At 52.0% G+C, this 23315-nt stretch overlaps 2 protein-coding genes across 7 annotated transcripts in view; both read left to right on the forward strand.

The window, feature by feature from the left end:
- Positions 1 to 1038: 1038 nt before the first annotated feature.
- pdcb (phosducin b) lies at positions 1039 to 4351 on the forward strand. 2 transcript variants are annotated; one of them, XM_030372676.1, is made up of 4 exons: positions 1039 to 1161; positions 2018 to 2080; positions 2773 to 2915; positions 3086 to 4351. In XM_030372676.1, the coding sequence occupies exons 2-4, from the start codon at positions 2035 to 2037 to the stop codon at positions 3596 to 3598; spliced, it is 702 nt and encodes a 233-aa protein (XP_030228536.1). In that variant the 5' UTR covers positions 1039 to 1161; positions 2018 to 2034; the 3' UTR covers positions 3599 to 4351. The 2 variants fall into 2 exon arrangements, with proteins under 2 accessions (XP_030228536.1, XP_030228537.1); XM_030372677.1 differs by having other exon boundaries at positions 1056 to 1176.
- Positions 4352 to 8296: 3945 nt separating this feature from the next.
- Positions 8297 to 23315, forward strand: part of tprb (translocated promoter region b, nuclear basket protein) — a 24459-nt gene continuing 9440 nt past the window's right edge. For all 5 annotated transcript variants that reach the window (XM_030372444.1, XM_030372447.1, XM_030372446.1 and 2 more), the window contains exons 1-34: positions 8297 to 8468; positions 8648 to 8752; positions 8845 to 8918; positions 9039 to 9135; positions 9466 to 9569; positions 9823 to 9987; positions 10069 to 10161; positions 10276 to 10356; positions 10466 to 10553; positions 10784 to 10924; positions 11097 to 11197; positions 11445 to 11642; positions 11922 to 12029; positions 12458 to 12684; positions 12865 to 13028; positions 13133 to 13275; positions 13473 to 13621; positions 13697 to 13859; positions 14140 to 14274; positions 14374 to 14514; positions 14757 to 14925; positions 16690 to 16856; positions 17240 to 17392; positions 18258 to 18374; positions 18748 to 18951; positions 19057 to 19244; positions 19336 to 19483; positions 20245 to 20382; positions 20959 to 21090; positions 21473 to 21603; positions 21799 to 21946; positions 22194 to 22358; positions 22545 to 22743; positions 22984 to 23168. In XM_030372444.1, the coding sequence (XP_030228304.1) occupies positions 8318 to 8468; positions 8648 to 8752; positions 8845 to 8918; positions 9039 to 9135; positions 9466 to 9569; positions 9823 to 9987; positions 10069 to 10161; positions 10276 to 10356; positions 10466 to 10553; positions 10784 to 10924; positions 11097 to 11197; positions 11445 to 11642; positions 11922 to 12029; positions 12458 to 12684; positions 12865 to 13028; positions 13133 to 13275; positions 13473 to 13621; positions 13697 to 13859; positions 14140 to 14274; positions 14374 to 14514; positions 14757 to 14925; positions 16690 to 16856; positions 17240 to 17392; positions 18258 to 18374; positions 18748 to 18951; positions 19057 to 19244; positions 19336 to 19483; positions 20245 to 20382; positions 20959 to 21090; positions 21473 to 21603; positions 21799 to 21946; positions 22194 to 22358; positions 22545 to 22743; positions 22984 to 23168 (4872 nt within the window). In that variant the 5' untranslated portion in view covers positions 8297 to 8317. The remainder of the gene's footprint in view (positions 8469 to 8647; positions 8753 to 8844; positions 8919 to 9038; positions 9136 to 9465; positions 9570 to 9822; positions 9988 to 10068; positions 10162 to 10275; positions 10357 to 10465; positions 10554 to 10783; positions 10925 to 11096; positions 11198 to 11444; positions 11643 to 11921; positions 12030 to 12457; positions 12685 to 12864; positions 13029 to 13132; positions 13276 to 13472; positions 13622 to 13696; positions 13860 to 14139; positions 14275 to 14373; positions 14515 to 14756; positions 14926 to 16689; positions 16857 to 17239; positions 17393 to 18257; positions 18375 to 18747; positions 18952 to 19056; positions 19245 to 19335; positions 19484 to 20244; positions 20383 to 20958; positions 21091 to 21472; positions 21604 to 21798; positions 21947 to 22193; positions 22359 to 22544; positions 22744 to 22983; positions 23169 to 23315) is intronic.

Consider the following 23315-nt stretch of genomic DNA (forward strand, 5'->3'; position numbering starts at 1 on the left):
AGTGCAATGTCATGCTAAAGTAAATCTGATATTACTCATGTATAAAGGTATGGAATATTGGAATACGTGGGTTTCTCTAGGGCCATGTTAGGTTTCATCTGGATTAATTAGAATAACTAATAATACAATTAAATTACAAAAGTAAAGTAATTCTAAATGTATTTTCTCCACACTCGCTAACACCTAATTGGATGACCCTATGATTCAGCTATAGACCCACCCAGACTAAATCAGGGTGTGAGGCTTGATCCTGAAATACAACTGACATTCCTTCCTAGGACATAAAGTTCTTCTACTGGAGGTAATCTCCCGTTTAAGATATCCCCATTAAATGAATGTCTCAACATAAACAATCCAAGTCTGTCTGCATGAACAGGCGATCGCAGGAGTAAAGCCATTAATTATAAAGAAGTAAAGAAATGAAAAAGAAAATCATCACTCAATCATCATTGGCTGAAAAGGAATGAATGAGGTGGGGAAAGAAGAATACAATGTGCGAAGGGGGAGGACATTTATTGTATTTAAATATAATGCATTATTTTCAACTGTACACCAAAGTATATTGTTAAAAATGTCACAAAGATAATGTGGCCTATTTTAGTTTTTGTATACTTTTCTTACTTTCTACTTAAAAAGCCGGTCAACATGGACTATTGAACCATGCACAAGGACTAAACTAGATGTGTGTCTGCAGTTTATTTCAAAGAAATTGAAAGTCTTCTTTCTCGAAAGTCTTCTTTCTCTACTAAGCAGAAAATGTTGGCACCTGGGGCAAAGTGTCTGTGCACATTACATGCTTGGGCCCAATGCCTGGAAGAAATCTGAATTCCAGAGAGGATTGGTATTGTTGTAAAGAATATCAGTAACTCTACACATGGGAATTCTTCTTCTCTCTGTCTTTCTCACTATCTTGATCTCTCTCTCCGAATGGTGTGCATTACGAGGTGGAGGTCTGTGTTCTTAACTTAAATCCTCTTAGGAACCCCACGCTATTTCTGTTTGGCTGAACCGTGATGCTTGTATTTAAATCTTCTTTAGGTCGTGCTCATTGGCTGGAAAAGACACACGCATGCACACAAAAACAAGACCGTCCTGCAGTGGACACCAGAGTGAAGTCCATCTGAGTCCAGCACGGTGAGCCAAGGTGAGCTACTGACGCAGGTAAGACCGCAGGAGGTAAGAACCACTTCCAGCTCCCCTGTTCTGCATTGTAGTGGAGAGGTCAACTTGGACTTTGTTTGCAACACAAAGTATAGCTTTGGGTCAAAACATTAGAACAGCACGTGCTTTTGACATTAACGTCACAGAATCTTCAAAGCGCTTTGTCATGGCCTTGTCTGGCTCTTAGTCAACCCAGACCATGGCACAGTATCGTAGAGAAAATATTTGACAATTTAGCCATTAGTTGTCGAGAAAGGGTTAGAAACCTTGTGTGATGTAAAGAGAGAAACAACTATGTGAACACATGCATACACACTTGTATGTCAACATTTACTTTCACCCAAGAGGGTGTAGAGGAAAGCCCTCCTTAATCGGTTTGGCGCTCAAGAAGGAATACCTTTGATTCCATTTGAAACCTTATGTATGTATATTCACCTTAACACTGCCACAGAATCAGACATGAACATGAATCAAGGCAGAAATTATGTTTGGGGAAGGATGGACAAAAGGTCACTTAATATAATGTAAAGTGAATAATGTGTATGCAATATTGGTTAGATTGTATTTTCTTTAAGGATTCGACAAAGTTCAGAAAAGAGAATTGCTATTTGTTTTTGCATCGGCTGTTTTATTTTCAATTTGAGGGTTACCCTAACCCTCAAGAGCTAACAGCAAACTAGAGAAGCTAATCCGGCTGTAATCCTCTAAGACCACATTAATTAGATTAATTATCACAGGATTGTCCAGCCACTGTGGTCACAATGACAAGCTTCAAAAGTCTAACCCTACAGTTGCGGTAACCCAACGAGGGCTGCTGGCTACCAAGAAGCTCAACAGTTGTATTTTTCCGTGACAGGTAACCACAAAAAGAAGATGTCCGACAGAGCCCTGGAGATGGAGGAGTGTGTGACACAAACGGGTAAGCACAGAACCAACTCAGACCAGCTCCTGAACGCTGGTTCATCTGTTTGTGTGCCTTGTTTGGTGTGAAGAACGTTTTTGGTAACTTACGATGTCATTGTGATCATTGGGTTGCACTTTACAAAGAGCCTGAATTATGAGAATTGCGAGCAATGAGCAATGAGGAGCTCTGTGGCAGAAAGAGGGGAGAATCGTTGGAGCTTTGCCAAACTAAATTACACTCTAATCTTCTTTCTCTACCGCTCTTATATAACTTTGGGTGCAATTAGTCCTGCTTTAAGGGCTCGAATAAGACTGTAATCCCTGAGCCAAGATGGAAGACGAACACACAAGTGCGTCATTCCCCGTGCTGCAGAATGCACATCCAGACAAGGGATCGATTCTTATTGATATCCATTGTAATGCAATCTTCACCAACTTAATTAATTCAGAGGTTTCCTGTGAGCCCTTTGGTTACGATGCTCCCTTATGCCATGAGACAACTTGGAGCTGACACTCCAACTTCTGTCTTTTTTAGAAGCAACACATGTCGCCTAATATCCAATCATGTCAAACCTTCTCCTTGTCAGGACAATGCCCACTGGTTGTCCATGGTCCATGGCCCGTTGGCCATGGTTGTTCTAATCTCAGTAAAGAGCTTGTTTGCGTGCATCAATCCCCTTCCGACCCCAGTGCTCTGACCCACCACAGGACCGAAGGGAGTGATCAACGACTGGAGAAGGTTTAAGCTGGAGAGCATGGACCAGGAGAGCCTGCCGCCCGCCAAGAGGGAACTCCTCAGACAGATGTCATCTCCACAGAAGCCTCACGACAAATCAAATGTCAACCGCAAGGTATCAGGGTCCCATCGTTCAGGCTTACCAACTTATCCCGTCCTCTGGGGCGTACAGAGGGAAACATGTGGTAGGACCCATGATGGGATGATGTTGAAACATCAAGAGACAGATCAAGGCAGGCAGGCTCCCAGGCATCAGGGGTTACAGCAACGCTCTTGTGCTTTCAGATGAGCATCCAGGAGTACGAGTTGCTGAAGGAGGAGGACGAAGCCAGTCTGAAGAAGTACCGAAAGCAGTGCATGCAGGAGATGCACGAGAAGCTCAGCTTCGGGCCCAAGTTTGAAGGCGTGCACGAGTTGGACAGTGGTGAGGCTTTCCTGGAGGTCATCGAGAAGGAGCACCATTCCACGGTGGTGGTGGTCCACATTTACAAGGCGGGGGTCAAAGGGTGCGAGGAGCTGAACGGATGCCTTGACTGCCTGGTCACCGAGTACCCCACCGTCAAGTTCTGCAGGATCGACGCGGTGGCCTCGGGCGCTGGGGAGCGGTTCTCCGACGACGTTCTGCCCACGCTGCTGGTGTACAAGGCCGGAGAGCTGCTGGGGAACTTCCTGGCCTGCTGCAAGCACCTCAACGAGGAGTTCTTTGCCACCGACGTGGAGGCTTTCCTCAACGGCTACGGCCTGCTGCCAGAGAAGGAGATGCCTGGGATGGATAGTGAGGACAACGATGTGGAGTGAGGAGGACTGTGTGAGGGTTAGGGGTCGGGACAGTTTGTTTAAGGGTGAATAGAAAAGGCGATACGTTCACTGTAGCTTAACGGTGTTCAAGAGTGTATTTGAATGCAAATTGGTTTGCAGCCATATTGTGAAGCAATGTAAATATCAGTGGTAAAAGAGGACTGAAGGGAATTGGCTAAATGTAGCTATACGGCATATTATGGACCACATTTAGTTGTTTGCTCAAATGCAAATCACAACCAATTCAAGTAAAAAACTAAACACATTTTATTTTTCTAATTATATATTTATGTTAAATAGTTGTTTACTACTGTATTTAATTTTGATTTGAATATAAACTCTGTCTTACACATTAAGTATGTAAGACATCATCAGCAGAAATTAATTAAAACTGAAAGTTTAAAGAAGTAAGTGGCTGCCGACGCGTCAGCTCGCTGCTACTCATCAGTGTCTAAACCAGCCGCTGCAACCGTCATCTGAAGAAGAGCTCCCATTGGTCCAGGACATTTATAAATACTGTCATCATGCTTCCTGTGTATACTAGTGTGGAGGTGGATGAGGCTCTCTGTACGACAGCACTTGGTTAGGAAACACTGTTGTTGTGGGAACCACTGTAATGGATCATAGCGATGGTCACTCTCTTTTTTATGAGCAATATGCGATGAACGTACAATTCTACACTGTGATGGAATTCTAATTGAAATACTAAAGCTGTTGACCAGAATAACAAAATAAAAATGATAATCATTTTGATGATTTGCTTTTGTTGTTGCATAATATATATATATATATATATATTTTTTTTTTTTTTGATGTTAACTAAACGCTAAAAAATATAATATAAGCTTAGAATTCAATTCACGGAACAGTTAACAAAAGCCTAACACCATTACTTACTTGCCTTCTCTGTGACCCTTGAAGGGTTTGAAAAGCTTTAAACCAAACATTCCCTCCCATTTGAGATACTGACTCAAGGGCGCTAAGACCAATAAAGGCTAAACATCGATGCACACGCAACTGATAACCTTAGGAGCCACACATAACTGTGTGGCTTTAATTGAGCTCACGCAAACTTTTGACCAAACAGCAACAGGAAACCACAACATCAATAGGAATAAATACTCCAACCTCTCCTCTATACGATGATATCATTTTCGTCTTAAGGTGAACCGGCCATCGCCCCCTGCGTGAAGGCAACTTGAAAGGTCTTCACCCGTCACACATTATATAAGGACTTGTTTTGAAGACAGACCGGCCGGTGAGAGATCTGCTGAGGACGAATCACGCCTGATCCTCTAATGGGATTGAGGAGGGCGGGGGGGATGTGTGCCGCCTTCACACCTGACCCCACAATCAGGAGTTCAACAGGGAGAACTACTTGGCCCTCACGGCTCCGTCCAGGGCCGTCGAAACCACAACACTTTGGCTCTTAACAGAAAATCAAAAATCCAAACATTACTTTATATCTTGTTTTATTGCCCATGACAACAAATGCTGAGTAACAATGAGGTTACCTAAGACACTGCAAAGAGATAATCTCTCTGTAGATTCTAACGGGGGGAAATTAATCGTAGTCATTCCATATCTGATTTGCATCAGCATCCGGAGTGAATTGCTGAGACATCCTATCGCACATTTCTGTGTGGTTATGGTGTTGGCTCAACGCCACATTGGGCACTGGCCTGCGTTGCCTCAAGCTTACTATCACCTGCCTTTGCACAAGCGTGTCTAAGATTTATCACCTTTTCTCCTGGAATACCTCCCACCTGAGCTCTGCATGCTGCGGGCTGCTGGCTGAAGTGTCCTGACACGTCCCGGGCCTCCCCCTCCCCGGCAGGCCCCCACCAGGACACCCCCTCCCCGGCAGGCCCTCACCAGGACACCCCCTCCCCGGCAGGCCCCCACCAGGACCAGGACGCCCCCTCCCCGGCAGGCCCCCACCAGGACACCCCCTCCCCGGCAGGCCCCCACCAGGACCAGGACGCCCCCTCCCCGGCAGGCCCCCACCAGGACCAGGACGCCCCCTCCCCGGCAGGCCCTCACCAGGACCAGGACGCCCCCTCCCCGGCAGGCCCTCACCAGGACCAGGACGCCCCCTCCCCGGCAGGCCCTCACCAGGACGCCCCCTCCCCGGCAGGCCCTCACCAGGACCAGGACGCCCCCTCCCCGGCAGGCCCCCACCAGGACACCCCCTCCCCGGCAGGCCCCCACCAGGAGGCCCCCTCCCCGGCAGGCCCCCACCAGGACCATGACACCCCCTCCCCGGCAGGCCCTAACCAGGACGCCCCCTCCCCGGCAGGCCCCCACCAGGACCAGGACACCCCCGCATGCGCGCCAGCGGGGGCCTTTGGTTGCCAGACTGTATTACCAGTTGGGGAATAAATTAATTTAACTATTTTGGGTCAAATCTATTCTGGTGTACTGCAACAACATCATCTAGGTACCCAGTCTCTGGTCCTCAGACCCATTCCTCAGGGTGTCAGTGGACCCACGGCCTCTCACCACGCTGCCCCCCTAGGTACCCAGCCTCTGGTCCTCAGACCCATTCCTCAGGGTGTCAGTGGACCCACGGCCTCTCACCACGCTGCCCCCCTAGGTACCCAGCCTCTGGTCCTCAGACCCATTCCTCAGGGTGTCAGTGGACCCACGGCCTCTCACCACGCTGCCCCCCTAGGTACCCAGCCTCTGGTCCTCAGACCCATTCCTCAGGGTGTCAGTGGACCCACGGCCTCTCACCACGCTGCCTCCCTAGGTATCCAGCCTCTGGTCCTCAGACCCATTCCTCAGGGTGTCAGTGGACCCACGGCCTCTCACCACGCTGCCCCCCTAGGTACCCAGCCTCTGGTCCTCAGACCCATTCCTCAGGGTGTCAGTGGACCCACGGCCTCTCACCACGCTGCCCCCCTAGGTACCCAGCCTCTGGTCCTCAGACCCATTCCTCAGGGTGTCAGTGGACCCACGGCCTCTCACCGCGCTGCCCCTCCGGTATGGCGTTGTGTTGTGTTGTTGTTGTTGTGAGGCTCTAATGTTGACACTGCTTTACCAATTACAGCTGACAGGACCAGGCGCTCCGGCTAGCTGCTCTACTGCCCCCACATAAAGCACGGCCATCTGAGGAAACACCATGTGACACAACCACAGGGATTCCTGCTGGGGAGTCCCTCTTCCACAACGCCTAAAATGGGCAGCAGGATATAGCAGGAAATGCTACCTCACTGACCATTTGTCCACTAGATGATGATGTCTATAAGGTGAAAAGTGGAGCGCTTCATCAGAAAGGCTTTTTGAATACATTTGGATACTTTGAGTATTTTCTACGTTATAATTCCATAGCTACGAGACTTAAAATAAAATAAAATAGTGATTGCGTTCATTATCGTTCGATGGAGGAAGATGTTGAAATCATGACTCCAACTACAGAAGAGTCTCCGTCATGGTAACGACAAAACAAGGGGAGGGCTGAGTAATCTGGGAAGGTGGAGAGAAGGATGTAAGGGATAAGAGAGAGGTCCGCAGAGATAGAAGGAGGTCCGAATACGAATCCTTTTAAGTAGCAGATGACAGTGTGGCTGTCACCCCCTCTACAGTCATCACTTCAAAGCATTTCATTGAAGTCTCTCACGCTATACATTTCCGCTGCGGGATCGGCCCTGTTGGTTTAAGCCTCATTTGGACATGAATGGATGATGGTAATTCATACGGATTCTGATGCGTCAATGAAAATAAATACAATTACAAACATTGAAAAAGTAGAAATAATATAGTATTTATTTAGCCTACTTAAATTGAATTAAGTAAAGCATCTATGAAAACAATAAATAAAAAAGTCTATGGCCTTTAGCATCCGGTCACTATTTGATTCAGTGTAGGCGACGTTCACACAGAAACTGACTCCAACTCAGAAGCTTGCAAAGCAGATCTGAGGTTTGCAGGCGGGAAGCCAATCTGCTGTCTGAAGCAACACTTTGAGTTTGCAGTTCACTAATCTTATCTTTTGTCTTGTGGATATTCAAAGGTGATTATTCACCCAAAACTGGTTCAAACAGGATAGAAATGCTTACAATGCCTGATGTGTCATGAGGAACAAAGCTAAGGAATTAGGGATATGAAACTTCACTAAGGAGTGTATTATGGAGTAATGGTTTACTATATAAACTATATAAACAAATTTATAATTTGATTATATAGTCCATGTTTAGTTTGTAATAATTTCGTTTTATGTCAATAACGATAAACAATAAACAAAGACGACGATGACAATAGGCCTACTCCAAGATACAAACACGTATATTTTACAGTTTGTATAATGGTTGTTTTTTTTCCTCAACTACACGTACCCACTTTATACAAGCCAAGCGGCTTAGAAAAGTGTCTGCTAAATAACACAATTTAAATTTGAGGTAAAAAAGGTGAAGTAAGGTAAATGTAATTTAAAAATCAACATAATGTTTTAGCGCCATCGTCTGTAATTGCATAGACATTGCAACAATGTAAAAAACAACAACTAAATGAATTGGTAAATATTCAAAGTTTCAGTGCATCGTTATCATAGTCCATTTACGTTTTCGTAAAATATATTGTCATAGCATCGAACTACATTGTGGCGTGAGGCTTCTACTGGCAAAGACTATCATACACTGCATTAGACACATAAGCATTATAAACATAAGACTACATCTACCACAATGCACCGCGGGAGCTCAACGTCACAGCGCAAAAATGGCGGCACCTCTGCTGCGAGTGCTGGAGCGAACCGAAATAACCAAACTACCCAAAGCAGTTCAAAATAAACTCGAGAAGTTTCTTTCTGATCAACAATATGAGATCGACTCATTGAAGTCCCACCAGGAGCAGTTCCGCGTTGATAGTGGTAAGGCGCGGCTCTGCTCTTTATTCATTCAGACGGCTCACTAGCTAGCCAAGCTAACAGTGTGTTCTGCACACATGTCACGAAAACAAACGAGTTTCTATCCACACTTAACCTTAAGGTTACACTTAGCCTGGTCAAATAGAGCGCTGTTGATTGACCTGTGCTCTTCCAACCCACAGAACAACAGTTCTTCGATAAAACGAAACGCCTGGAACAATGTCAGGAGGAGTTTCTGAACCAGAGCCAAGAGAACCAGAAGCTGAGAGAGGACGCCTCGAGGCTCGGTAATGGATGGTTCACAAGTGTTATAAAGGGTCATAATGTAATGTTTACAATATATCTAACATCTAACCTCAATGTCAAACGTCCACCTCAGATGTGGAGCTCAAAGGTCTCCGTGAGAAGAACAAGGAGTATGATGCCGCACAGCAGAAGTCTTCTGAGGAGCAGGTAATGACAACATGAAGCATGTTTACCTTCAAGACTATTGATAACCCCGATCAAATGATGTTAACCTTCCAATCATGAGATACAAACTTTAAATATCTAGGATTTGACTTGTTTTTTTAGGTTTCTCTTTTAAAATCAAAAGAAGACCTGGAGGCAGAGAAGCGCGATCTGGTGCGATCGTTGGAGCGGAGGTCCCTGGACATGGAGAACTTCAACGGTAACCATATCTGAAATACACAATAACGATGCACAGATGTAAAAGAAACGTGCATCATATCTGTTCAGTTTGGTGCAATATCTTAGTATTTTTTATGACATTGCTATTTTCTCAGTGTGTATTTTTTTTTGGGTCTCATCGCCATGTTTGAACACAACTTTGATAATAGAGGATGATTAACCAAAACCGAGTGTAGTAGAAATATAAATATTAAATATTAATCTCAGTACCTTCAGTGCTGAAACATCTGCGTATCGCTGCTTCCTGTCCATTAATATCTTTATCTGCCTGTGTGTTAATTTAGTTGGACATTGATTTCTCTCACACTAGATGACGTGCGGCAGCTCAATGAGAAGTTGGCGGAAGCCAGTAGCTCCAAAATGGGTCTGCAGATCAAAGTGGACGAGCTTGAAGCTGCAGAGGTCAACATCAAGGTAGGCCACCCACAACGCCATTGGTTCATCATGTAATCCTAATATTGACTGATGATCTTCTCTGTAAGATACATGTTTATCATTTTTGGTAGATGGTGGTCATATTATGTAGAATAATGGATTGTTTCGGTGGGATTCATTTCAATGGTAATTTTTCTTTATTCAGCCTTTTGCTGAAAGTGGTGTTTTTTGTGGTTATTTCCTCGCTGTAACCTGGATTAAAGTGTTTTTATTGTGTTGGTGAACCCTCCAGTACAGGGAGAAGCGTATGGAGCAGGAGAAGGAGCTGCTTCAGGCCCAGACGACATGGCTGAATGATGAACTCAAGGCCAAGAGTGAGGAGCTGCTGTCCCTCTCACGACAGAAGGGCAATGAGGTCCTGGAACTCAAATGTAGCCTGGAAAACAAAGAGGACGAGGTCTGTTCCTTTAAGCTGTCACTGAACATATTTCTCCTCCCCTATGAACGGTCTCTAACTTTTCTTTTGGTGGATTTTCAGCTGACCCGAATCCAAGACCAAGCAGTCAGTTTGAAGGCTTCTAATGAACAATACCAGAAACAGGTTGAAGACTTCATCAACAAACTGAAAGAAGTAAGTTAAATATCTGTTATTGTGTAGCATTTGATCAAATGTTATATAAGTTAAATTGGATAAGAAAAAAAACAATCATTTGAATCTTATTTGTTTGTTTTGTTTCTGTTTCAGGTCAAGGAGCAACAAGCCAGCATTGAAGAAAAGTTCAGGAATGAACTTAATGCCAACATAAAGCTGTCCAACTTATACAAGGCGAGTAATGTCAGCTCAAGTGACCAGTGAAATATACTGGTTGTTTTAAATCCTCTTTCTCAATGTGTTTCCATTGAGAGAAGCTGGTGCTAAACTACTAGGGTTGCAGGGGGCGGCAGCAGATGCTGAGACCAAGAGTGAAGAGCTGAGCGGTGCCGTGGAGGAGCTGCACAAGCTGCTGAAGGAGGCTGGGGAGGGTACGTACCCCGGTCACCATCTCACAGAGACGCTATACTTTGGTTCTTTAATGTTTACCTGACCAATGGTCACCACTATGCCCCAAGAACATTATGCATCCTGAAAACTAAAGTTTGTGTTTTAAAAGTTCTGAGTCATGTGTCTGATACCAATCTAAATGTTGGGGCATTACACATGCCCATATTATGCATGCATTTATTTTGAATCCATGGCTCCCTCTTTATGTCAGCAAACCAAGCCCAGGAGCAGAAGCTCCAGGAGATGAACGAGGCCAGGGACGTGGCGCTGGCGGAGCTTCAGCAGAGGATCCAGAGCCTGGAGAAGGAGCTGGACAACGCCAACGAATTGCTGTCAGACTCCAAACATCGAGGTCAGCGTCCCAGACTCCTCAACTCTGCTGTTCTTAGTGGCTGAACTCACCTGTGGTCCCACTTGGTTCCATGTGTCGAGGCCCCGTACTGTTCGGTTCTAGAGTTGGCTCTTCTTGCAGTGGTATCTGATGCATTGATCTAAGGGGGATGTTGACACTGCTGTGGTTCCAGGTCCTCTGGGTTCTTCCTCGCTGCTCTCGGAGCAGATCACCACCATGTCTCCAACAGCGGCGGCTGTAGCCAAGATCAGACCTGGCATGAAGCTGACGGAGGTATTCACAGTGGGCTCTCAAACCGCAAGCAGAACCACTAAATGCAATGTTGTTTCGGTTGTTTACGGGTGTCTAGCAAGTCCGATTGGCATCTTGTTGGATCTTTTGTCGATATACTATAATCTATTTATAGTTATTATACCAATATTCCAATTCAGTTTTCTGAGTCTTCCTTGTTTAGGTACAGATATTGATTTGACAGATCTATGGATCCCTGTGTGTTTTCATCAGTACCCTTCCCCCCTAGTTGTACACGGCCTTCGTGGAGAGTCAGGAGCACCTGCAGCTGGAGCGGCTGGAGAACAAGCGGGTGAACACGTACCTGGACGACATCGTGCAGGAGGTGGAGGCCAAAGCCCCGGTGCTGAAGAGGCAGAGGGACGAGCACGAGCGCATGCAGCACTCTGTGGCCAGCCTGTCAGCCAAGCTGGAGCAGGCGGTCAAGGTGACGAGTGTTGAGTGCTTTAGGACTGGTTTAGGACTTAGGTTTTTGTTACTGGTAGTACAAACAGTCATTTAATTAACCTTTTATAATTTGACCCATATTCCTCATCCTTTGTGAGTGCCCTAATCCCATTCTGGTGACTGGTATTTGTACTGGCCTGTTCCTGCGTGGGTTACTGGGCACACTGGTTCCTTCCTCTTGACGTGGCCATACAGATGTAAACATTGAGCCGAGTGCTGCCGTCGTGTCGGCGCTCCCAGTAACAGCTGTTGGTTTCAGGAGGTGCAGCGGCTGCAGAAGGAGGCTGACGAGGCCAACAAGAGGTCCTCTATGCTGGAGCGGGAAAACCAGCGCTTTGAACTGCAGCTGGTCGACACGGCCCATCAGGTGGGTCCTCTGGGTCTTCTCTCTCAGTGTGTTCTTAGGCCGTAGTGTAACCCGTCAGTGGGTCAGCCTCTGAGGGCTCAGCCAGTGGGTCAGCCTCTGAGGGCTCCGGTCAGTGGGTCAGCCTCTGAGGGCTCCGGTCAGTGGGTCAGCCTCTGAGGGCTCCAGCCAGTGGGTCAGCCTCTGAGGGCTCAGCCAGTGGGTCAGCCTCTGAAGGCTCCGGCCAGTGGGTCAGCCTCTGAGGCTCAGCCAGTGGGTCAGCCTCTGAGGCTCAGCCAGTGGGTCAGCCTCTGAGGCTCAGTCAGTGGGTCAGCCTCTGAGGGCTCCGGTCAGTCTGCTCACTTCTGGCCGTGCCCCCAGGTGGGTCCTCTGAGTCTTCTCTCGGTGTGTTCTCAGTGTGTAACCCGTCAGTCTGCTGGCCGTGCCCCCAGGTGCGCGTGCTGCTTGTGGAGCTGGAGGAGGCGCGGGGGAACAACGTGCTGCAGGAGGACGACGTGAACTCGGCGGACATCAGCAGCACCTCGGAGGTCATCAGCCAGCACCTGGTGACCTTCCGCAGTGTGGAGGAGCTGCAGCAGCAGAACCAGCGCCTCCTGCTGGCCCTCCGGGAGCTGGGCGACTCCCAGGAGCAGGAGGAGTTTGAAGCCGTCGGCATCAGGTAAGCTTGGATGGACTCTGGGTTTCATTGATTTAAGTTAAGCTGCTGCCGCCGCTGAAACATTCTATCAACTATTGGGTTTTAAAGGTTGTTTTTATCACAGATTCCGGCTGTTCAGTTGCTGGCTTCCCGCCCGGGGTGGTCTGCAGTGGTTTGATGTATGGTCCCTGTCTCGTCTAGGCGTGGGGAGCTGGCCCAGAGCCTGGAGAAGGCCCAGGGCGAGCTGGAGGTGCTGAAGGAGCAGCGCACTCAGCAGATGCAGCTGACGGAGTCCATCGTGAGGCAGAGGGACATGTACCGTGTGCTCCTGGCTCAGGCCACCGGGGTCAGCTTCCCCCAGCAAGGTAACCCCCTCCCCCATGGAAACACTTCCCTAACCCTAACCTGTGGTCCAGATGTCCTCAGCCCTCTGACCTGGCTGACCCCTCCCCTCCTGTGGTGCGTCCAGGGGCGCCGTCCGAAGAGGTCTCTCTGACTTCTACCCCCCGACGGTCCCCGGCCGCCACGCCCACCGCAGCCACCCCCACTGCTCTGGTCTCCATGGCGACGGACTCCACGGAGGCAGTGGAGGCCAAGGCTGCTTTGCGTCAGGTCGGTGAAAGCTGTCCAGCCTCTTACTGCCCGTCTGAAGCCTCAAACCCCTAAAGCATATCGTTGCCTAACGCTTCTTTACATTCAGGCTCCTTCCACGACTCATTTAAATGAACTGATGTACCCTAACAGACCCCGTTAGTGTCTGTGGCCCTCGTACCAAAGACCATACTTACGATGTTGTGCTCCCCCTTCAGTGGCAGGAGATGTTCGCTACCTACAAGAAGGAGCGTGTGGAGAATGACAAGGTGCTGACGCAGCACTCTGACAAGCTACAGGAGCAGCTCTCTGACCTCCGCTCACAGAACGCCAAGGTCTCCACTCAGCTGGAGTTTGCCTCTAAAAGGTAAGGGCACACAGATTACAAGATGAACTCATTATTAATGAGGCCTGTGCAGTCAGCTGTCATAATGTCTCTCAGATACGAGATGCTCCAGGACAACGTGGAGGGCTACAGGAAAGAGATCGCCTCCCTCAGAGCCAAGGAGCAGAAGATAGCTGCAGCCGCTCAGAAGAGCGAGTTGACGGTCCACTCCATGAGCCAGGAGCTGAAGGGAGCTCAGGAGAAGCTCAGCCTGGCCGAGGTGAGCCCCGCGGGGGTCCACGCCACTTAGTTATGATGCCTTAGCCTGGGTACCGTCCGGGGTTAGCCTGGGTACTGTCTGGGGTTAGCCTGGGTACTGTCCGGGGTTAGCCTGGGTACTGTCTGGGGTTAGTGGTTAGCCTGGGTACTCTCCGGGGTTAGCCTGGGTGCTCTCCGGGGTTAGCCTGGGTACTCTCCGGGGTTAGCATGGGTGCTCTCCGGGGTTAGCCTTAGGGTGTGCTCAGTACAGTCACTCACCTGGATGTGGTCGTCTGTCTCAGGGTCGTGCGGAGAACCTGCGCAAGGAGAGGGACATGCTGAGGCTGGTGGAGTCCAAGCTGGCTCAGGAGAAGGAGTCAGCTGTGGGCCAGCAGCGTAGCCAGACCCACCTGCTGACCAACCTGCAGGCCATCCAGGTACCTCAGGGCTCAGGGCTCCCTTCCCCCCGTGCACACTGCCTCCTGCTCCTCTGCATTGTGTCAGGAGCCGCTCTAACCAGGTGGCGTGTTGTCCAGGCCACTCTAGAGCGTGCGGAGTCTGACAGCCGGCAGCGTCTGAACAACCAGCTGGAGAAGCAGGAGAGGGAGATCTCCCAGCTGCAGAAGAGACTGGAGCAAGAGGTGGAACAGCGTCACCTGCACGGCAGAAACCAAGAGGTATTCAAACACTCAAACTGAGTCCGTCTGAAGAGCACCAAATAGCCATTCATTACACACTGCTGTTTTGTTTTTTTTGCGGTGTAAACTACATTTCTCTATGTTCAGTTGTGTGGTTCTCAGTATCGTCGTTGTTGGAATTGTAGATGGATCTAGTGTCGGCCCAGGTTCACCACCTTCTTGATTCCGCCATCATAATGGTGGACTATAATCAGTGGGGTGTCTCTTCCCCTGGGGCCCAGACCCAGCTGATGGAGGCCAAGAGGCAGCTGGAGCAGCAGGCAGCCCAGCAGCAGAAGACCAGGGAGCAGCTGAAGGCCGCCCAGCAGGAGGTCAACGGCCTCCGGATGCAGCAGGGCAGCAGCGGCGGCGGCCTGCCTCTCAGCTCCCCGTGCAACATGTCCTTCAGAGGTACTCACCCAGCACCAGCGCCGACCAGCCAGCAGGGGGCGCTGCTGCAGCGACCAGGACACAGACCCTCATACCTGCCTAGCCTAATCTTATGGACAGATACTCTAGCACCTTTTATTAAGAATAAAAACAGTTGTATTAATACAGTCTAACTACAAGACTGTTAACGTCAAGCCAATAGAACCAAAGGTGAGCATGTTCATGTCTGGTAACCGTATGCAATAAGCATATAAAAAGTGAATTTGTGTTAATCCGAGGGAGTAAAACAAGTTGATCCGACGTCCCTGTCAGGATTTATTCTCCTAGTGAGAGGAGCCCTGGCAGCCATTACTGCGGTCACTGGGGCGCAGAAGTTTAACAGAATTTCCTCGGAAAATCTTGTAAAAAGAGCTTCTATGTGTCCGTCCAGTCTCAGCCCCTCTCAGCATGACGCCCAGTCCAGATCCACGTCCTTTATTGTCTTTTTTGCAGCCTCGTTTAAATAAACCACACTACTGTTTATAACATTGAGCCACAGCTGTGTGTGGCGGCTTACTCTCTAACCCCTGACCCCCCAGTACTCAGTCCTCAGTACTCTCTAACCCCTGACCCCCCAGTCCTCAGTCCTCAGTACTCTCTAACCCCTGACCCCCCAGTACTCAGTCCTCAGTACTCTCTAACCCCTGACCCCCCAGTACTCAGTCCTCAGTACTCTCTAACCCCTGACCCCCCAGTACTCAGTCCTCAGTACTCTCTAACCCCTGACCCCCCAGTCCTCAGTACTCTCTAACCCCTGACCCCCCAGTCCTCAGTACTCTCTAACCCCTGACCCCCCAGTCCTCAGTACTCTCTAACCCCTGACCCCCCAGTCCTCAGTACTCTCTAACCCCTGACCCCCCAGTCCTCAGTACTCTCTAACCCCTGACCCCCCAGTCCTCAGTACTCTCTAACCCCTGACCCCCCAGTCCTCAGTACTCTCTAACCCCTGACCCCCCAGTACTCAGTACTCTCTAACCCCTGACCCCCCAGTACTCAGTACTCTCTAACCCCTGACCCCCCAGTACTCAGTACTCTCTAACCCCTGACCCCCCAGTACTCAGTCCTCAGTACTCTCTAACCCCTGACCCCCCAGTCCTCAGTACTCTCTAACCCCTGACCCCCCAGTCCTCAGTACTCTCTAACCCCTGACCCCCCAGTACTCAGTACTCTCTAACCCCTGACCCCCCAGTCCTCAGTACTCTCTAACCCCTGACCCCCCAGTACTCAGTCCTCAGTACTCTCTAACCCCTGACCCCCCAGTACTCAGTACTCTCTAACCCCTGACCCCCCAGTACTCAGTCCTCAGTACTCTCTAACCCCTGACCCCCCAGTACTCAGTCCTCAGTACTCTCTAACCCCTGACCCCCCAGTACTCAGTCCTCAGTACTCTCTAACCCCTGACCCCCCAGTACTCAGTACTCTCTAACCCCTGACCCCCCAGTACTCAGTACTCTCTAACCCCTGACCCCCCAGTCCTCAGTACTCTCTAACCCCTGACCCCCCAGTCCTCAGTACTCTCTAACCCCTGACCCCCCAGTACTCAGTACTCTCTAACCCCTGACCCCCCAGTACTCAGTACTCTCTAACCCCTGACCCCCCAGTCCTCAGTACTCTCTAACCCCTGACCCCCCAGTACTCAGTCCTCAGTACTCTCTAACCCCTGACCCCCCAGTACTCAGTACTCTCTAACCCCTGACCCCCCAGTCCTCAGTACTCTCTAACCCCTGCCCCCCCCCCCCCCCCCAGCCTTCCACGGCTTGGAGCCGGAAGGCGAGGAGCTGCGGGGCCGTCTGCGGCAGGCCGAGGGCCGGGCTGAGGAGCTGGCCGTGAGCCTGCGGGCTGCCAGCTGCAGCGTGGAGCGATACCGGACCATGGCCCAGAGCCTGGAGGAGTCCCTGGACCAGGAGAAGCAGGTCAGCCCCCACCCAGGGCCCCACCCAGGGCCCCACCCAGGGCCCCACCCAGGGCCCGGGGGACACGTTGAGAGGGTTACCCCAGGATCTGGGCCCCAGCAAACCTATAATACTGAGCACACGCGTCACTAAGGACCACACCTATTAACAGGGTTAAATTGGGTAATAACAATCATTAAATGTATTGTATAATGTTAGCCTTTGTAGGTTCGGAGTCTTGCAATTAATAATAATATAATCAAAACAGTCGTATTGGGGTTTTGTCGTTGCTATTGCTTTCATGAACGTGACGTGTATGGGTGAGGGGTAGGTGTTGGTGCACCCTGTGGGTGTAGGTGACGGAGCAGGTATGTGACGTGTGGTGCTGCCCCCTGTGGGTGTAGGTGACGGAGGAGGTGCGCTGCTCCACCGAGGCTCGCATCACGGAGGCGGAGACGCAGCGGCAGCAGCTGCAGCAGAAGCTGGAGCAGGCGGAGAAGGAGACGCTGGAGGCTGCGGAGGAGAAGCGGAGAGCCCTGAGCTCTCTGGAGGAGCAGGTACCCAGCCTGACGTCTGAACCCTGGTCCTGACCCGTGTCTGCTCCTCTGATCTGAACCCTGGTTCTGACCCGTGTCTGCTCCTCTGATCTGAACCCTGGTTCTGACCCGTGTCTGCTCCTCTGATCTGAACCCTGGTTCTGACCCGTGTCTGCTCCTCTGATCTGAACCCTGGTTCTGACCCGTGTCTGCTCCTCTGATCTGAACCCTGGTTCTGACCCGTGTCTGCTCCTCTGATCTGAACCCTGGTTCTGACCCGTGTCTGCTCCTCTGATCTGAACCCTGGTTCTGACCCGTGTCTGCTCCTCTGATCTGAACCCTGGTTCTGACCCGTGTCTGCTCCTCTGATCTGAACCCTGGTTCTGACCCGTGTCTGCTCCTCTGATCTGAACCCTGGTTCTGACCCGTGTCTGCTCCTCTGATCTGAACCCTGGTTCTGACCCGTGTCTGCTCCTCTGATCTGAACCCTGGTTCTGACCCGTGTCTGCTCCTCTGATCTGAACCCTGGTTCTGACCCGTGTCTGCTCCTCTGATCTGAACCCTGGTTCTGACCCGTGTCTGCTCCTCTGATCTGAACCCTGGTTCTGACCCGTGTCTGCTCCTCTGATCTGAACCCTGGTTCTGACCCGTGTCTGCTCCTCTGATCTGAACCCTGGTTCTGACCCGTGTCTGCTCCTCTGATCTGAACCCTGGTTCTGACCCGTGTCTGCTCCTCTGATCTGAACCCTGGTTCTGACCCGTGTCTGCTCCTCTGATCTGAACCCTGGTTCTGACCCGTGTCTGCTCCTCTGATCTGAACCCTGGTTCTGACCCGTGTCTGCTCCTCTGATCTGAACCCTGGTTCTGACCCGTGTCTGCTCCTCAGATGAACGAGCTGAGGAGCCATCTGAGCAGTGCCCGGGCTGACCACCAGGAGGCGCTGCAGCGGGTGGCGGAGGCAGCAGCTCAGCATCAGCAGGCACTGCTGGACGGCCAGGAACAGGTACTGCAACGGGCCGGCCCCGGGCTAGGGCCGGGCCCCGGGCTAGGGCCGGGCCCCGGGCTAGGGCCGGGCCCCGGGCTAGGGCCGGGCCATCAGTCACACTTGGATCAGAGTTTATATTTTAGCGTCAAACCATCACCAAACTAATATAATTGAGTTTTCGATTTCTTTTTTAAAATTATTATTAAATATATAAAAAGAACAGCTGGATACGTATCTGTACATTATTTTAGATTTGAACATATTTTAGATTTGAACATAGTTCAACCCTACTGTAGGCCTGTCCCCTACAATAGGGCGCTGGAGGGACACATCGTGTTAGGATTCAGTCATTCATAACACCCCCCCCCCCCCCCCCCCCCCCCCCCCCCAGGCCCGGCTGGTGGCCGAGGCGCAGGATAAGTACGAGCGGGAGATGATGCTGCACGCGGCGGACGTGGAGGCCCTGCAGGGGGCCAAGGCGGCCGGCCTGCAGGCCTCCGCCCTCCGCAGCCAGCTGGAGGAGCGCTCCCAGAGGGTGGGCGCCCAGCTGCTGGAGGCCAGGGTCTCCTGGGAGGAGCAGGAGACCATCCTGAAGGTGAGCCTCCTCCGTGTGCTTTACCAGGCATTGAAGGGGGCTGTTCCTCATGTCTGATTGGGAAGGAGGAGCGCCGGCTGATCGCGTCTGACTCGCTCTGTCCAGGAGGAGCTGTCCAAGGCGGAGCAGCACTCTGCGGAGCTGCAGCGGCAGAACACGCTGCTCCACCAGCAGGTCCAGGCCCTGAGCAGCACCATGGCCGCCAGCCTGCAGCGCACCCCCAGCGAGGGCCCGCTCTGCGGGGCCTTGGCAGAGGAGGACCGGTCCCAGGACCAGGTCCTGGAGATCCTCCGGTAAAGAGCCCACATCTCCCGCTGTAGAGTTCAACTGGTGTTGAAGTGTAATTCGTGTTCTACTCAACCGTCCTCGCCCCGTTGTCCACAGATTTGTGCGTCGGGAGAAGGAGATAGCGGAGTCTCGCTTCGAGGTGGCCCAGGGGGAGAGCCTGAGGCACCGGCTGAGGGTGGCGCACCTGGAGCGCGAGCTGAAGGAGGCGCAGGACACGCTGAACTCCGAGAGGGAGAAGACGAAGGTCAGTCGCAGCGCTGCACCGGGAACCGGTGGACGCAGAGGGCGCCCGCGGCTCTCCTCAGTGTGTGTGGGTGTCTCTGTGTGCGGGGTGGCTGTCCTACGCTGGCGGCTCTCCTCAGTGTGTGTGGATGTCTCTGTGTGCGGGGTGGCTGTCCTACGCTCATGGCTCTCCTCAGTGTGTGTGGATGTCTCTGTGTGCGGGGTGGCTGTCCTACGCTCATGGCTCTCCTCAGTGTGTGTGTGGATGTCTCTGTGTGCGGGGTGGCTGTCCTACGCTGGCGGCTCTCCTCAGTGTGTGTGGATGTCTCTGTGTGCGGGGTGGCTGTCCTACGCTGGCGGCTCTCCTCAGTGTGTGTGGATGTCTCTGTGTGCGGGGTGGCTGTCCTACGCTGGCGGCTCTCCTCAGTGTGTGTGGATGTCTCTGTGTGCGGGGTGGCTGTCCTACGCTGGCGGCTCTCCTCAGTGTGTGTGGATGTCTCTGTGTGCGGGGTGGCTGTCCTACGCTCATGGCTCTCCTCAGTGTGTGTGGATGTCTCTGTGTGCGGGGTGGCTGTCCTACGCTCATGGCTCTCCTCAGTGTGTGTGGATGTCTCTGTGTGCGGGGTGGCTGTCCTACGCTCATGGCTCTCCTCAGTGTGTGTGGATGTCTCTGTGTGCGGGGTGGCTGTCCTACGCTCATGGCTCTCCTCAGTGTGTGTGGATGTCTCTGTGTGCGGGGTGGCTGTCCTACGCTCATGGCCGTACCTCTCCCCTCCGAGCCAGGTCACCGCCAAGACTCTGGACCAACATAACGAGCTGATGAAGAAGACGGAGACGATGAGCGTCCTGATGGAGTCCAACAAGCTGCTCAGAGAGGACAGGGACCGGATGCAGCAGGAGCTGGAGCAGAACCAGGCTAAGGTACCCCAACTAGCCCCAGACAGAACCAGGCTAAGGTACCCCAACTAGCCCCATACAGAACCAGGCTAAGGTACCCCAACTAGCCCCAGACAGAACCAGGCTAAGGTACCCCAACTAGCCCCAGACAGAACCAGGCTAAGGTACCCCAACTAGCCCCAGACAGAACCAGGCTAAGGTACCCCAACTAGCCCCAGACAGAACCAGGCTAAGGTACCCCAACTAGCCCCAGACAGAACCAGGCTAGGGTACCCCAACTAGCCCCAGACAGAACCAGGCTAGGGTGCCCCAGACAGAACCAGGCTAGGGTACCCCAACAATGGCCAGGCTAAGCTACCATAACTAACACCACAACAGTACCCAGGCTAACAACAGAGTGTTGTACTTCTTCTGGTTGCTGATCCGTATTTCAGTGGTAGTAGAACATACTCAAGAGGAGGACAGAGTTCACTGAATCGATACAATGCTTGAGAACAGCATTTTGTACACCTTACATTTCATAATGCTGGCATTGAATGGAACACATGATATTGCCCTGATTAATGAGTCTCACTGAGTCTCTCCTTCCCTGGGGTTCAGTTGCAGAAGCTGCAGTCGGACGTCATGCCCGTACAGCAGGCCAACTCGGAGCTGAGTGAGAAGACGGGCATGCTGCAGGCTGAGAAGAAGATCCTGGAAGAGGAGATCAAACGCTGGAAGAACCGTACCCAGGTGTGTGGAGCGTCATGGAGACGGGTCCATGCTGCTACTGGAGGCACATTCTATACCAGCTCAAAGCACTCGCGCAACCGGGCTTCATATTTGTATCATGATCCAAAAAAGAAATACAATAGAAATGTAATCCTATAATTTTAAGTGTGCAATGCACACTGTGTTTTTTGCTAATTAATTTGGCACACAAATGAGCCAAGCTCTTGCTAAGCTAAGCAAGTCCTTAACCCAAGGGAAGGGGCTCCAGTACCTCTTGTTGTTCTGAGGGTACGATGGAGAATCTGAACGGTCGTTGTTTGGATTGAACACCCCCTAGCAGTAGCAATGAGCTATTGTACCTTTAACCTGCTGTCATACCCACCTGCCCGCTCCCCGCTGTCAGCACCTGGTGAGCCAGCAGAAGGACGCGGACCCAGAGGAGTACAAGCGGCTGCTCGCCGAGAAGGACTCGCACCTCAAACGCATCCAGCTGCTCACAGAGGACAACGGCAAACTCAAAGCAGAGGTGACCAGGTGAGGTTCTGCAGAGGTGACCAGGTGAGGTTCTGCAGTGGTTCTAATGATCATTCAGGTCATTCCCAATTGATTTAGTCACTTGGCAGACTCCAAGATTAAACCGGACGGAGCAGTATGCTGGGACTTTACCCACCTAGGGCTCCACGTTCCCAGATCCTTCCCAGTCCTCATCCTGTGTGTGGTGCTCCTCAGGGCGGGGACAACGGTCAACAGCCTGCAGAGAGACCTGGCGCAGAAGCTCCAGGAGCTGGAGGGCAGGACGAGCACCATCAACCAGGTGAAGAAGATCGGCCGGCGCTACAAGACCCAGTACGAAGACCTCAAGGCCGAGCACGACAAGGTGAGGAACGTCTCCGGGGCCCCAGGCCGTCAAAGGCACCAAAGGTCCTGGCATCTCGACTGCCTCTGTGTTTAAGTATCAAACCAGCGCCTGCCTCTGGACCGGGCGTTGTTTGGCTCCTGGTGAGTATTGATCAAAGTCAACGCTCAGACCTTTGTCCCTCACCCTAAGCAGTGACTGGTATAAGCCCCCCGCTCTGTGCTCGCGCCTCACTGAGCTCCTCATTGGACCCTACCCCGTCCTGCAGATGGTGGCGGAGGCCGCAGCCAGACCCCAGGCCCCGTCCCAGGAGGGCCTCCAGTCCCAGGAGGGCCAGGCCTCTCAGCAGGAGCTGGAGGGGCTCACCGAGTCCCTGCGGCAGGCTGACGATCGGACCAAGGAGCTGGAGGCCCAGCTGGACCACCTGAAGAAGGTGAGCCTCCTTTGTGTTCATCCTGCAGGCTCCGGTCAGAGCTGGGGGGGAGCGGCTCACTGAACCAGCCAGTAGAGGAACACTGGAGCGCACGGAGCTCAGACTGACCCCACTCAGTGAAGGCTCCCCCTGTGGCGGAGCGCTGCCTCTAACGGGCGCTGGTCGTCCCGTGTCTCTGTCTTCCAGACGGTGGGCGAGCGGGAGGCGGAGGTGCGCGGCGCCCAGGAGCAGGCCTCCAGGACGCAGGCGGAGCTGGGCCGGCTGAGGCAGGAGCTGCAGGACAAGGCCTCCCAGGAGGACACGCTCCGCCAGCAGATGGCCGACAAGGAGGAGAAGACCAGGAAGGCCTTCGTCGGCGCCAAGCAGAAGATCCACCAGCTCATGGGTGGGGACCGGGGGGCCTCGGTGTGCCTGGGCTGGGCCCGGGACACCTTCTCACCTTAGCGATAAACCCCCCCACTGATACTGACTCATGTCTTTCTTAGAGGCTAGGTGTTGGAGTGGGGGCCACGGCTGCTCTTCTAGAGCTTTGTGTCTGATGGCCTTCGTGGCTCTGAGCGGGTCCTGGCTCCAGTAGGCTCCTAGTGTCTGCCGTCCTCTGACCGTGGTGCTCTGTCCTCCGCAGCCGCCAAGGACGCGCTGCAGAAGGAGAAGGAGCAGCAGCGGGAGGAGCAGGAGGTCCGTGTCAGCGCCCTGAAGTCACAGTATGAGGGCCGGCTGAACCGCCAGGACAGGGAGCTGCGGGAGCTCCGGGGGCAGCAGGAGAGACAGGAGCAGCGCGACGAGCCCCAGGAGGCCGGCCCCAGCAAGGTGAGGGGGGGGGGGGTCACAGGCCGTAGGCCGACGCGTTGTTTAGGGGTTCCTTCATCAAGCTACCGCACGCTGTGCATGGATCAGGCTCCTATCCACTTTATACTCGAGAAACCAAGGTGCCCAAGCTCGGAGCGCAGTGGAGCC

The sequence above is a fragment of the Gadus morhua genome, chromosome 12 (genome assembly GCF_902167405.1).
Source record: "Gadus morhua chromosome 12, gadMor3.0, whole genome shotgun sequence".
NCBI classification, from domain to species: Eukaryota; Metazoa; Chordata; class Actinopteri; order Gadiformes; family Gadidae; genus Gadus; species Gadus morhua.

Coding starts and splice junctions, on each gene's coding strand:
- pdcb (XM_030372676.1), top strand. CDS start 2,035: ATGTCCGACAGAGCCCTGGAGATGGAGGAGTGTGTGACACAAACGG. Junction 2,081..2,772: donor GGAGTGTGTGACACAAACGG/GTAAGCACAGAA, acceptor GACCCACCACAG/GACCGAAGGGAGTGATCAAC. Junction 2,916..3,085: donor AATCAAATGTCAACCGCAAG/GTATCAGGGTCC, acceptor TTGTGCTTTCAG/ATGAGCATCCAGGAGTACGA.